The 14,740-nt window shown below is 46.5% G+C and overlaps 1 protein-coding gene across 1 annotated transcript in view; it reads left to right on the plus strand.

Moving 5' to 3' along the window:
* LOC117367358 (max-binding protein MNT-like) overlaps positions 1-9,706 on the plus strand; it is a 29,852-nt gene extending 20,146 nt beyond the window's left edge. The window contains exons 3-4 of the mRNA XM_033959839.1: positions 8,365-8,455; positions 8,559-9,706. Of these exons, the coding sequence (XP_033815730.1) occupies positions 8,365-8,455; positions 8,559-9,094 (627 nt within the window). The 3' untranslated portion in view covers positions 9,095-9,706. The remainder of the gene's footprint in view (positions 1-8,364; positions 8,456-8,558) is intronic.
* The last annotated feature ends 5,034 nt before the right edge of the window (positions 9,707-14,740 follow it).

Genomic DNA, 14,740 nt, shown 5'->3' on the forward strand with positions numbered 1-14,740 from the left:
TAGGGAACAGGCGATTCTAGACCTAATACTTACCAACGGAGAAAGTGTCACAGAGGTCTCAGTGGGAGACACGCTTGCGTCCAGTGACCACAACATGGTATGGTTTAACCTCAAAAAAGGTTTCACCAAATCCAACACATTAACCAAGGTCCTCAGCTTCAAGGACACCAACTTCGAGAACATGGGGGAATTCATCCATCAGTCGCTACAAAACCAAGCAGAGACAGATAATGTAGAGGAAATGTGGTCAACACTAAAAGTTACTATACAAGAAGCAACAAACCGATTTATAAAATCAGTAAGTAAACAGTGGTTCTCTACGGAGATCTCCAACCTCATAAAAGAGAAGAAAAGAGCATTCATCTCCTTCAAACATTCAGGGAAGCAGGACTCCAGGAAAGGCTATCTGGCCAAGTCAAGAGCCGTCAAAACGGCAGTCAGGCAGGCCAAATTGCAGATGGAGGAGAATCTAGCAAAGACCATAAAAAAGGGCGATATAGCATTGTTTAGGTATATTAGTGATAGGAACAGGAACACAGGAGGGATAGTACGCCTTATGAAACCAGACGGGAGCTATGTAGAATCGGACTCCGAGAAGGCTAAACTATTAAATGAATACTTTTGCTCAGTCTTCACCCGTGAGGCGCCGGGATCCGGCCCTCAGCTACCGACAGGGGATAGCTCGATAGACCCGTTTTTCAACTTCGAGTTTACGCCCAGTAGTGTCTACAGTGAACTATCCAAACTCAAGGTTGACAAAGCTATGGGGCCAGACAACATACACCCCAGAGTACTCAGGGAGTTAAGAGACACCTTGGCGAAACCACTATCAACACTCTTCAATCTCTCCCTTAGCAAGGGAAGAGTCCCGCTAGACTGGAAAACGGCTAATGTCATTCCACTACATAAAAAAGGATGCAGGACGGAAGCCACGAACTACAGACCAGTGAGTCTCACATCAATAGTGAGCAAACTAATGGAAACTCTAATCAAACACCAATTGGATACGGTCCTGAACGAGGGGAATCTGCGAGATCCCCGTCAACATGGGTTCACAAAGGGGAGGTCTTGTCAATCCAACCTAATCAGCTTCTTTGACTGGGTGACGAGGAAGCTGGATATTGGGGAGTCCCTAGACGTCGTGTACTTAGATTTCAGCAAAGCATTCGATAGCGTACCACACCGCAGGTTGTTGAGCAAGATGAACTCTATAGGTTTGGGTGATACCTTGACTACATGGGTGGGGGACTGGCTAGGAGGTAGACTTCAGAGGGTGGTAGTGAATGGCTCCCCCTCAGAAATGACAGAGGTGATCAGTGGAGTACAGGGCTTGGTCTTGGGCCCAATCATATTCAACATCTTCATAAGGGACTTGGCTGAGGGGCTTCAGGGTAAATTAACGTTATTCGCCGATGACACCAAATTATGCAATATAGTAGACAAGAACACAATAAGGACCTGACATCAAATCCAAGACCGATAGTATGGCACATGACCTCCTCCTACTGGAGAATTGGTCCAGGACCTGGCAACTAAATTTCAATATTTTTACTAGCTCACTTTGTTATTCAAAAACAATATTATATCAATCAATCAAGTAACTGAAGTTATTTAGTGAACACTCAGACCCACAGCTGAGGTCTCAGTGAAAAAATCACGGAGCAGCTGTTTTGAGAGACCATCATCGTTGTTCACAGTCTCACCCACCAAACAACAGCTAAATGACTACACAAAGATGGTAAAACAAAACCAACTTAGCTTTGAATGGAGTGGGTAATCGGTATAGCTGCTCCGGGTTCCTTTTTATTCAAATGACTGCATTCATTACAATTGCCGACCCCCCTACCTAGGTTTCGCCGACTGGCTTCTTCAGGAGGGGTACTACAAATGTAAAACAACCACATTAACACTAAAACACTTCAGTTACCACTGCTGTAATTTTTACACAATAATCACAATTAACTACCACACCATTCACACACAGACCTACCGGCATAACGCACTCCACACTGCTCACAGACACCTTAGCTTCTGGCGACGAATTTCCCTCAGCAGGCCCCACTATATATGCACCTCCCCTTCAACTACGTCATGCTGACGTCGGACTCGTCCCTATAATCAGACCATGAATCTATTCCTTCTATAAATGAAACCATTCGATTTCATTGTTTAACCCTGTGGGGGTCAGAGTATGCCACTGAAAGATGAATTTTTGTTCTAAATATAATAAACTTTGAGTCACATCCCCTGTTGTTTTGTGTGTCCTAGCTATTACTGTATATTTAACATCTTCAATTAAATGCTGCTGTTCAAGCCAATGGCTCACAAGAGGAGCCGACATACGATTACATCTGATGTTACTCAAATGTTCGGCAATTCGAGTTTTAATAGCCCGCCGAGTATGTCCGATGTAATAAAGCCCACAAGGGCATATTATACAGTACACAACTGCCGTAGAAAGGCAATTAGTATTAGTTCTTAAATAAAATCTCTTACCTCCTGATTGAGGAATAAGTACTTGGTCAATGTTGAGGACATGAGAGCAATATACACAATGGGCACAGCTTACATGAGGACCCCCATAATTCTGTTGACCGGGGGCCTGCTGTTTAAGAATTTGGCCCAAATTACGGCCTCGAGTGTAAGCAAACAATGGAATTTGGTTCATGCTTTCATGTACCTGCAACACTGACCAGTGCTTCAAAATAATTTGTCTAAGTTGTTGATTCCTACTAGAATAGGGTAATACACATACTAGGGCCCCACTTTTCTCTTTCTCCTTTGAATGAAATAACCACTCCCGCTGACAATTGCGGGCTCTTTTCCATGCTGCTTTGACCACCCTAGATGGGTAGCCACGTTCTATAAATTTTGCATATAATAGTGTGGCCTGCTGATGGAAATCCCCTTCGTCAGAGCATATCCTTCTCAGTCTCAAAAATTGCCCCACCGGTATACTATCTCGGAGGGGCTTAGGGTGATAGCTGTGGTAATGGAGGAGTGTGTTACGGTCGGAGGGCTTCCGATACAATGTAGTGTCAAAATGTACCTGAGAATCAAACTGGGATTTAACTACCTGAATATCCAAAAAGGATACCTTATTGGAACTCACTTCATGAGTGAGAGAAATATTAGGATCCACCTGATTTAATTCTTTAAGGAATTCCTCCAACTCGTAACGTTCCCCATTCCATGTAAAAAAGATGTCATCTATATATCTTCTCCAGAAACCTACTCGGTTAAACCACCTAGATGTGTACACATACTTTTCTTCGTATTCAGACATATAGAGGCAGGCGACTGAAGGGGCCACTGTGGCCCCCATCGCCACCCCTTTAGTCTGAATGAAGAACCTATCTATAAACTGAAAGTAATTTTGACAAATCACAAATTCTGCCAATGTAACCACTAGTTCCTTCTTCTGTACTGACACATTTACAATGTCTATAGATTTCTTTATAATTGCCAGGGCCGCCGATTGTGGCACATTGGTATACAGTGCTGCGACGTCTGCAGTGACTAAAAATTTACAAGAATGATTATCACTTCCCTGCAAGATTTGCAGGAAGTGAGAAGAATCTCGTACATAAGACTGTTTCTTACTCACTTGTTCGCAGACTTTGCAACAATTTAGCATACTCAAGTCTTTACAGCAAGATCCCACTATCACTATCCAACGCGCCGATAAAGGCGGCGGGATAGTGATACAAGATCATCAACAATATTGTACAGAAGCATTTAGACAGTTGTTGGATGAGAGTTTCTATAGGGAGATTAATGGAGATCCTACTCAAGATATTAAAAAAGTAATTGACACTGTACTACATACCGCTCGTCAGGCGGAAGTCATTACAGTCAGGGAGTTCAAGAGTTTGACTGTTGAATTCCCTGAAATCCCCTATATTTACTTCATCCCTAAAATCCACAAATCCCCCACATGCCCCCCGGGCCGTCCGATTGTGGCTGGCATTGGTTCAGTGCTGGAACCATTATCGAGGTTCATTGACAGTTTCATCTGCGAACAAGTGAGTAAGAAACAGTCTTATGTACGAGATTCTTCTCACTTCCTGCAAATCTTGCAGGGAAGTGATAATCATTCTTGTAAATTTTTAGTCACTGCAGACGTCGCAGCACTGTATACCAATGTGCCACAATCGGCGGCCCTGGCAATTATAAAGAAATCTATAGACATTGTAAATGTGTCAGTACAGAAGAAGGAACTAGTGGTTAAATTGGCAGAATTTGTGATTTGTCAAAATTACTTTCAGTTTATAGATAGGTTCTTCATTCAGACTAAAGGGGTGGCGATGGGGGCCACAGTGGCCCCTTCAGTCGCCTGCCTCTATATGTCTGAATACGAAGAAAAGTATGTGTACACATCTAGGTGGTTTAACCGAGTAGGTTTCTGGAGAAGATATATAGATGACATCTTTTTTACGTGGAATGGGGAACGTTACGAGTTGGAGGAATTCCTTAAAGAATTAAATCAGGTGGATCCTAATATTTCTCTCACTCATGAAGTGAGTTCCAATAAGGTATCCTTTTTGGATATTCAGGTAGTTAAATCCCAGTTTGATTCTCAGGTACATTTTGACACCACATTGTATCGGAAGCCCTCCGACCGTAACACACTCCTCCATTACCACAGCTATCACCCTAAGCCCCTCCGAGATAGTATACCGGTGGGGCAATTTTTGAGACTGAGAAGGATATGCTCTGACGAAGGGGATTTCCATCAGCAGGCCACACTATTATATGCAAAATTTATAGAACGTGGCTACCCATCTAGGGTGGTCAAAGCAGCATGGAAAAGAGCCCGCAATTGTCAGCGGGAGTGGTTATTTCATTCAAAGGAGAAAGAGAAAAGTGGGGCCCTAGTATGTGTATTACCCTATTCTAGTAGGAGTCAACAACTTAGACAAATTATTTTGAAGCACTGGTCAGTGTTGCAGGTACATGAAAGCATGAACCAAATTCCATTGTTTGCTTACACTCGAGGCCGTAATTTGGGCCAAATTCTTAAACAGCAGGCCCCCGGTCAACAGAATTATGGGGGTCCTCATGTAAGCTGTGCCCATTGTGTATATTGCTCTCATGTCCTCAACATTGACCAAGTACTTATTCCTCAATCAGGAGGTAAGAGATTTTATTTAATAACTAATACTAATTGCCTTTCTACGGCAGTTGTGTACTGTATAATATGCCCTTGTGGGCTTTATTACATCGGACATACTCGGCGGGCTATTAAAACTCGAATTGCCGAACATTTGAGTAACATCAGATGTAATCGTATGTCGGCTCCTCTTGTGAGCCATTGGCTTGAACAGCAGCATTTAATTGAAGATGTTAAATATACAGTAATAGCTAGGACACACAAAACAACAGGGGATGTGACTCAAAGTTTATTATATTTAGAACAAAAATTCATCTTTCAGTGGCATACTCTGACCCCCACAGGGTTAAACAATGAAATCGAATGGTTTCATTTATAGAAGGAATAGATTCATGGTCTGATTATAGGGACGAGTCCGACGTCAGCATGACGTAGTTGAAGGGGAGGTGCATATATAGTGGGGCCTGCTGAGGGAAATTCGTCGCCAGAAGCTAAGGTGTCTGTGAGCAGTGTGGAGTGCGTTATGCCGGTAGGTCTGTGTGTGAATGGTGTGGTAGTTAATTGTGATTATTGTGTAAAAATTACAGCAGTGGTAACTGAAGTGTTTTAGTGTTAATGTGGTTGTTTTACATTTGTAGTACCCCTCCTGAAGAAGCCAGTCGGCGAAACCTAGGTAGGGGGGTCGGCAATTGTAATGAATGCAGTCATTTGAATAAAAAGGAACCCGGAGCAGCTATACCGATTACCCACTCCATTCAAAGCTAAGTTGGTTTTGTTTTACCATCTTTGTGTAGTCATTTAGCTGTTGTTTGGTGGGTGAGACTGTGAACAACGATGATGGTCTCTCAAAACAGCTGCTCCGTGATTTTTTCACTGAGACCTCAGCTGTGGGTCTGAGTGTTCACTAAATGACTTCAGTTACTTGATTGATTGATATAATATTGTTTTTGAATAACAAAGTGAGCTAGTAAAAATATTTAAATATATCACTTTGGATAAATAAATTCCCTTGAGGTACAAGGAACTAAATTTCAATGCCAAAAAATGCAAGGTCATGCATCTTGGCAACAAAAATCCATGTAAGACTTACAGTCTTAATGGTGAGATCCTAGAGAGAACTGTAGCGGAACGTGACTTAGGGGTAATCATCAGTGAGGACATGAAGACTGCAACTCAAGTGGAGAGAGCTTTATCTAAGGCCAGACAAATCATGGGTTGCATACACAGGAGTTTCGTTAGCCGTAAGCCCGAAGTCATAATGCCATTATATAGGTCCATGGTGAGACCCCATCTGGAGTATTGTGTGCAGTTCTGGAGACCACATTATCGCAAGGATGTGCTGAGACTTGAGTCGGTCCAGCGAATGGCCACACGGATGGTAACAGGGCTCAGGGAGCTCCCGTATGAGGAACGGCTGAATAAATTGCAGCTCTACTCCCTAGAGGAACGCAGGGAGAGAGGGGGCATGATCGAAACATTCAAATACCTCACGCGCCTTATTGAGATAGGGGAGGATATCTTCTTCTTCATGGAACCCACGTCAACATGAGGGCATCTGTGGAAAATCAGGGGAGGGACATTGCATGGTGACACCAGGAAGTACTTCTTCACCGAGAGGGTGGTAGATCGATGGAATAGTCTTCCGATACAGGTAATTGAGGCCAGCAGTGTGCCTGATTTTAAAGCTCAATGGGATCGAAAGGTGGGATCTCTTCACAAAGGGAGGTAGGGGAGGGTCATTGGTGTGGGCAGACTTGATGGGCCTTGGCCCTTATCTGCCGTCACTTTCTATGTTTCTATTTTATGCTTTGTTTCTGGTTCCCTGTCACCCTCCTTCTTTCTTCCTTCCTCCGTGCCCCATTTTTTGCTTTTTTTTCTGGCTCCCTGTCCCCACCCCACCTTCTTTCTTTCTTTCTTCCTTCCTGCCCTCCCCCATGCCACCGCCGCCGCGGAATAGGCTGCTGCCGCTGCCGCTATCGGGAACAGGCCGAGATCTCCCTGCTTCTCTTCTGCACGGGGCCGACCAACTCTCGCCGCCTTACGTCAATTCTAACATCGGAAAGGACGTTCCGGGCAGCCAGGCGGCGATTGGCTAGCCAGAACGTCCTCTCGACGTCAGAATTGACGTCGGGCCGTGAGAGTTGGTCGGCCCCGCAGGGAAGAGAAGCAGGGAGATCAAAGAACACGGTGCCGGCCTGATCCCTGATGGCAGCAGTGAGAAGGGAAGGGAAGCAGGTTGGGCACCACTGCTCTAGACAAGCCATGAGCCTAGGGAGAACAGTGGACCGCCCCCCCCCCCTTGGTACGCCACTGGAGCAGCATCGTGTCTGGCCGGCTCATTCGTTTAAAGCCGCGAGTGGTGGCTCCTTGCGAGATCCGTGCCTGCGTCTGAAGCTGATGCAGGAGTGGATAGCGCAAGGAGCCCCCAAACCCGCGGCTTTGAACGAACGAGCCGGCTGCTGCTCTAAAAGGAAGAGAATGATCGCCTCCAGACTGCGGGCCGCAAATAAAACCTGGAGAGCCACATGCGGCCCGTGGTCTGCGTGTTTGAGACCGCTGCTTTAAACAATCCTTTCACACAGTTCCTGCATTTCAATATCAGGGACTTCTACCTGCTCATGTTTCCTCTCAAGCAATTTTCTTAGCAGCTCCACATTTGGCTTCCTGGGCTAGCTGGTTCCTTCCTCCTTTGCCAGGTGCTGGGTCTCCCTCTAGCAAGCAAGGCTGCTTCCTAAAATTCTGTGCTCCAGGGCCCCACACCCTCCCTCTGGCTGGGATAGGAGAAGATTTAAAGGGACCTGCACACTTAAACTGGGACTCCGCTTTTGCCGACTTTAAAGTGGTAGTCTTACAACTGGGACTTCTAATTAGGTTTTGTCTTTCTTTCAGGGGTTCTAAACCTTCCCTTTCTAAGTGGCTGATAGGACAAGGCTCATATTCCTGAGGCTCAAACTCAGGGTTGGCAGGGTCCCTGTCACAGCATGTGTTAAATCTGTTTGGCAGCAGGTGTGCGAGTGCCCATAGTATTGGATGTCTTTAGTTCTCTTGACTGCTTCTCTCTGAAGTTGTGAGGGGGCTATGGACACGCGTTTTCTCTTTTCTCAAGCATGGGGTCTATGGTCCTGCCTTTTATTCAGGAAGTATCTTTGCAGCTCTCCTGTCTACTCCTGTCTTCCTCCTTTTTGATACTCCTTCCATAAATGTCAGTTTGTGGTAATGGCATTTTTTTTTGTTGGAATTTTGATTGCCAGGTTGAAGACCTGAAGAAGCGGGCAAGGCAGCTCAGGCACCACCACCAGGACTGGGTGGACAAAGTCAGGGCAAATCTGGATAAAACCCCAGGTACACTTCCGATACATGTCGGTGGGTGGTATGGGGGCATGGGAGGAGAGCTAGGGCTATCTTGTATTTTCTACTCTCTTCCATGACTGTTCCCTCTTTTCAGATGTGAGACCAGAGGAAGAAGAGGCAGTGGCGGCTGCTCCTGCCCCCATTCCCCCTAACTATCTTTCACGCTGGCGTATCCAGTCCCACTCCCCTTCCCCCCAGGATGGTCACAGTCCACCTCATTCCCAAATTCCTATGGCCAAACGCCCCAGACCCACCCCAGCTCCCTCCTTTCCCATGCCTGGCTCACCCTCCTCTCCCTTGCTTCCCCATTCCCCCTTGAATCTGTATTGCCCTGTGCACTGCTCCATAAAACATTGTCAACCTCACCCTGCTTCCCTTCCCTCTGTCCATGTTCACTGCTCCACATCCCCCTTGCCTGTATCCCACCCTGTTCATTGTGCCACCTCCCCTCCACCTGCCTGCGTTGATCGTGCCACCTCTCCCATTCCCACCAACCCTGACCTTGAATTAGCAAGAGAGCTCAGGGAAGCAGCACAGCTGTTGCGCAAGGGAGGCAATATGCTCGTACAACTTTCTCAGGTGCTTGAGCATATCGCCTCATATGTTGCACCATCTGTGGCACGCCCCTAAGTCTATTCCACCCACACTGCACTGGGCTTCTCCTTCCCTCACCACTGGGCTGCCCTCCTCCTTCCCTCCACCACCCTAGACTTCTCCTTCCCTGCCCACCTTGGACTTAACCTCCCCCCTGAATATGTTTGTATGCATAAGGCCTGGGGCCTATCTGCCTAACTCTGACAAGAAGGAAGCAGCAGCAGCAACCATCTTTTGAGTCCTACTGTCTCTCATGGCTGTTGACTCCTTGCAGCAGGACACCAACCTTCCAAGGAACTGTTGAGGTATTGCTTCCCAGTTTGTAATCAACAGTGTCATGCCATGCATAAGGCCTGGGGCCTCTCAGCCTAAAACTGACCAGAGGGTGGCAGCAGCAACTATCATTTGAGGACTACACTGATGTGTATATATTTCAGGAACATGGGCTCTATCTTGCTGGGTCCCTTCATTCTGGTTGTAATCTGAGTGGACCAGTACCTTTTTCCCATATGGTTCTTAGGTCAGGATATCATAAGTGTCCTGTCTTGCCTTACTGCTATGTCGATATATATCAGTGTAACATAACAACCATGATATTTGTTTTCTTTTGTACAGGATAATAAATCTGTAATTTTTGTATTATTGAAACCAAACATTGTGATGTCTATATATTTCTGGAGTGTGTCCAAGATTGACATTATTACTAGGAGACTAGCCACTCCCAGCACACACATGATAGTTTCAAAAATAAATGAGTGGTTTGGTTTGTTGTATTCCAAAATATTTTATTATGAATGTGCTCCTGTGATCCACCTTGTTAAAGGTGGACTATGAATAATAAACTATGGGGCTCATAATCAAAAGTTTAAAACATCCAAAAACCAGCCTACGTCGGTACTTGGATGTCCTAATAGCAGGGATGTCCAAGTGCCGATAATCAAAACCAACTTTCTAGACATGCAGCAGCATGTCTAAGCTGCTGTGCGTCCAAAGAGCAAAAGGACATGTGGGAAGTGTATTATAGAAACATAGAAACATAGAAATAGACGGCAGATAAGGGCCACGGCCCATCCAGTCTGCCCACCGCAATGACCCTTCCCCACCTAACTCAGTGAATAGATCCCACGTATCTATCCCATTTGGCCTTAAAATCAGGCACGCTGCTGGCCTCAGTGACCTGAAGTGGAAGATTATTCCAGCGGTCAACCACTCTCTCAGTGAAAAAGAATTTCCTGGTGTCACTGTGCAGTTTCCCTCCCCTGATTTTCCACGGGTGCCCCCTGGTTGCCGTGGGACCCATGAGAAGGAAGATATCTTCTTCCACTTCGATGCGACCCGTGAGATACTTGAACGTCTCTATCATGTCTCCCCTCTCTCTGCGTTCCTCGAGTGAGTAGAGCTGTAACTTATCCAGCCTTTCCTCGTAAGGGAGATCCTTGAGACCAGCGATCATCCGGGTTGCCATTCTTTGCACCGACTCTAGTCTCAGCACATCTTTTCGGTAATGCGGCCTCCAAAATTGCACACAGTACTCCAGGTGTGGTCTCACCATGGATCTATACAATGGCATAATGACTTCAGGCTTACGGCTGACGAAACTCCTGCGTATGCAACCTATGATTTGCCTTGCTTTGGAGGAAGCTTGCTCCACTTGATTGGCAGCCTTCATGTCCTCACTGACGATCACCCCTAGGTCACACTCTGCATCAGTTCTTGTTAGGATCTCGCCATTTAGGGTGTAAGTCTTGCATGGATTATGGCTGCCCAGGTGCATGACTTTGCATTTTTTGGCATTGAAGCTGAGTTGCCAGGACCTAGACCAGCGCTCCAGTAGTAGTAGGTCGTGCATCATGTTGTCGGGCATTGAGTTTTTGTCTGTTGTACTCTTGGCCACTACATTGCTTAGTTTGGCGTCATCAGCGAATAATGTTATTTTACCTCGGAGACCTTCTGCCAAGTCTCTTATGTAGATGTTGAACAGGATCGGGCCCAGGACGGAGCCCTGTGGCACTCCACTGATCACCTCCGTCGTTTCGGAGGGGGGTACCATTCACCATTACCCTCTGAAGCCTACCCTCAAGCCAGTTCCCAATCCATTTCGTCAGCGTGTCGCCCAATCCTATAGAACTCATTTTGCTCAGCAACCTGCGGTGTGGTACGCTATCGAATGCTTTGCTGAAGTCCAGGTATACAATGTCCAGGGACTCCCCAACATCCAGCTTTCTCGTCACCCAGTCAAAGAAGCCGATCAGGTTGGATTGGCAGGATCTCCCCTTAGTAAATCCATGTTGACGGGGATCACGTAGATTCTCCTCGTTCATGATCGTATCCAATTGGCATTTGATTAGAGTTTCCATTAGTTTGCTCACTATTGATGTGAGACTCACCGGTCTGTAGTTTGCTGTTTCCATCTTGGAGCCTTTCTTATGAAGTGGAATGACGTTAGCCATTTTCCAGTCCAACGGGACGTCACCTGTACTAAGGGAGAGATTGAAGAGTGCGGATAGCGGTTCCGCCAAGACATCACACAACTCCCTGAGCACCCTGGGGTGTAGGTTGTCAGGCCCCATTGCCTTGTTAACCTTGAGATTTGACAGCTCGCAGTAGACACTGCTGGGCGTAAACTCAAAATTACTAAATGGATCAGCTGAGTCAACCCTTGTCTGCAGCTGAGGACCAAGTCCCGGCGCCTCGCGGGTGAAGACTGAGCAGAAGTATTCATTTAACAGTTGGGCTTTCTCCGAGTCCGTTTCTGCATAGTCTCCCCCTGGTTTCCTGAGGCGTACTATCCCACCTGAGTTCTTGTTCCTGTCACTGATATACCTGAAAAAGGATTTATCTCCTCTCTTTATGTTCCTTGCTAAAGACTCCTCCATGCGGAATTTGGCCTCCCTAACTGCTGTTTTGACTGTTTTTGACTTGGTCAGATAGATTTCCCTGGAGTCCTGTTTCCCTGATTGTTTGTAAGAGATGAATGCTTTTTTCTTCTCCTTGATGAGGTCCGAGATCTCCGTAGAGAACCATTGTGGCTTATTGTTCCTACTCCGTTTACTTACCGATTTAACATAGCGGTTTGTTGCTTCCTGTATGGTGGCTTTTATAGTTGACCACATTTCTTCCACGTTATCGGTTTCTGTTTGGCTTTGTAGCACCTGGTGAACGAAGTCTCCCATTTCTTTGAAGTTTGTGTCCTTGAATTTAAGGACCTTGGTTAGTGTGGTAGATTTAGTGAAACCTTTTCTGAGATTGAACCATACCATGTTGTGGTCGCTGGAGGCCAATGTGTCGCCCACCGAGACCTCTGTGACACTTTCTCCATTGGTAAGTATCAGGTCTAGGATTGCCTGATCCCTTGTTGGTTCCAACACTAGTTGCCTTAGTCTTGCTCCCTTCAAGGAATTTAATAGCCTCCTGCTGCTGCATGAAGCAGAGGAAAGCGTGACCCAATCCACATCAGGCATGTTGAAGTCACCTAACAATACTGTGTCCCCACGCAAGGTGATATTCTCTATATCTCCGATTAATTCCATATCTTGGTCATCCTGTTGTCTTGGGGGTCTGTATACTACGCCAAGATACAAGCATTTGTCCTTCCCTCTGGCCAAATTTACCCAAAGGGATTCTCCAGTGTACCGTACATCTGTGATTCTGGTGACTTTAATGTCATCTTTAGTATATAATGCTACACCTCCTCCCATTTTGCCCTCCCTGTCCCGGCGAAGCAAGTTGTAACCCGGTATGACCATGTCCCACCCGTGGGAGTCTGTGAGCCAGGTCTCAGATATCACCACCACATCCAAGTCGGCATTTATCATTTCTGTTTCCAGTTCCAGGATCTTGTTTCCCAGACTGTGGGCGTTGACGTACATAGCCCTCCATGTTGTATGTTTGTTATGTCTCAGTGGGGACATTCCTGCTATAGCAACTAGGCCACCTTTAGCATTATTTGCATGTCTCGTATTCTTCCTAGACCCAGAGCTGCAATGTGCACCTTTCCCGGACTCCCCATACCCAAAACTACAGTTTATGGCTAACCCAGACTCAGAATTGTGTGTACTCTGTGGGGGTATTCATTCCCTCTTGAGCAACTTGACTTCCTATAATATAGTTTGCAGTGTGTATTCTGTCGCTGGACCCAGAATTACAATGTGTACTTCTCCTAGTCCCAGAATCACAGTGTGCACCCCTCCTAGATCCAGAATTACAATTTGAACTCCCCTTAGACCCAGATTTACAATGTATACTCCCCTTAGCCCCAGCATAACAATGTGATCCAGAATTATAATGTGACCCTGAATTATAGTGTTTACTTTCTTTAGTCTCCCTTACTTCAGTCTCAAGAAGAAATTGGTAGCTTAGCTCGTCAAGTAGGTTGTTTGTGCCAGTACCCTCCCCCAACTTACCTAGTTTAAAGCCTTGTGAAGTAGGCGGGCTAAGCGGTGTCCCAGGACGTTCTTCCCTCTTCTGGTCAGGTGTAACCCGTCTGGTCCCTGTAATCCTGGGTGGGAATCGGGTGAGCTTCAATCTGGACGTACCCCAGCCATAATCAAAACTTTCCTAGAGGGAACTTAGATGCCGGCAGTTAGACCTGTTTGAGTTGAGCCTAAGTTCCACAAAGGTGCCCAAACTGACAAGGCATGACCCCCCCCCTTTACGCCCCCAGTGGTCAAAATCATTTTGAGCCAATGAGAGCCTTCGGTCTCTCCCACTGCATCCAAAGGCTCTGGCTCAAAATCACCATTTTCAGCCAACCAGGACCTTCAGTCCCTCCCATTGCATCTGAAGATGCATTGGGAGGGGGAAGCCCCGTCATTGCAGCATGTGGCCCTGTAGGCAGGAGGGAGTGAGCTTCCCTCCTGCCATTTGCTCTTCCAAAGGAATGGGGGGGAACCTAGGAACTTTGGGGGCAGATGTGTGGTAGGGTGGAGATGTTGGGGGACGTATGGGATATCAGGGATGTCATGGGGAGGGATGTAGGGCTCTGAGGCTCAGCTGATCCTGGCAGGGGGAATCCCTATCAGCTGAGCTACCAGGAATCCTCCGAAACTGGCTCAGCTGATGGGGATTCCTTCTGCTGTGATCAGACAAGGTAGTTGGTGGGTATGCCTGCAAAACTTGCTTTTGTATATTTTTCGCGAGAACTGATGCAGCCATTCATAAAGCGGGGCGGGCCCAGGCAGCAGTGCAGAAAGCATGCTTCTGCCGGACCATACACCGCTGGATCACCAGGCTTAAGGAGTGTTTTAAAAAGAAGGTCCAGCCGGCAGGCCGTGTTTTTAAAGGGCGGGTGGTGTTTTAAAAAGATACTGGGAGGAGAGGGGCAGGTCGTCTTCGCTCCATAAGACGCACCCACTTTTCCACTCCCTTTTTGGGGGTGGACAAAGAGCGTTTTATGGAGCAAAAAAATAGGGTAAATGCTGCCCCCATATTTTTAACTTCCACCTCTCATGCAGTCAGCAGCCCCCAACCTGCTGACACATACTTTTAATAAATGTGCAAGGTATGCGCCTTTAAGACATGCGTATATGGCAGCCCCAGACTTGCTGGCACATGCTTTTAATGAATGCACAAGGTATGCGTCTTTAAGACACGTTTATGGCACCCCCCACCAAGTATGATAAATGCATCTTCAGACCTGCTGGTGTACACTTTTGTTACATGCACTTGAGATGTGCCTTTAAC

This window comes from Geotrypetes seraphini, chromosome 1 (assembly GCF_902459505.1).
Source record: "Geotrypetes seraphini chromosome 1, aGeoSer1.1, whole genome shotgun sequence".
Lineage (NCBI taxonomy): Eukaryota > Metazoa > Chordata > Amphibia > Gymnophiona > Dermophiidae > Geotrypetes > Geotrypetes seraphini.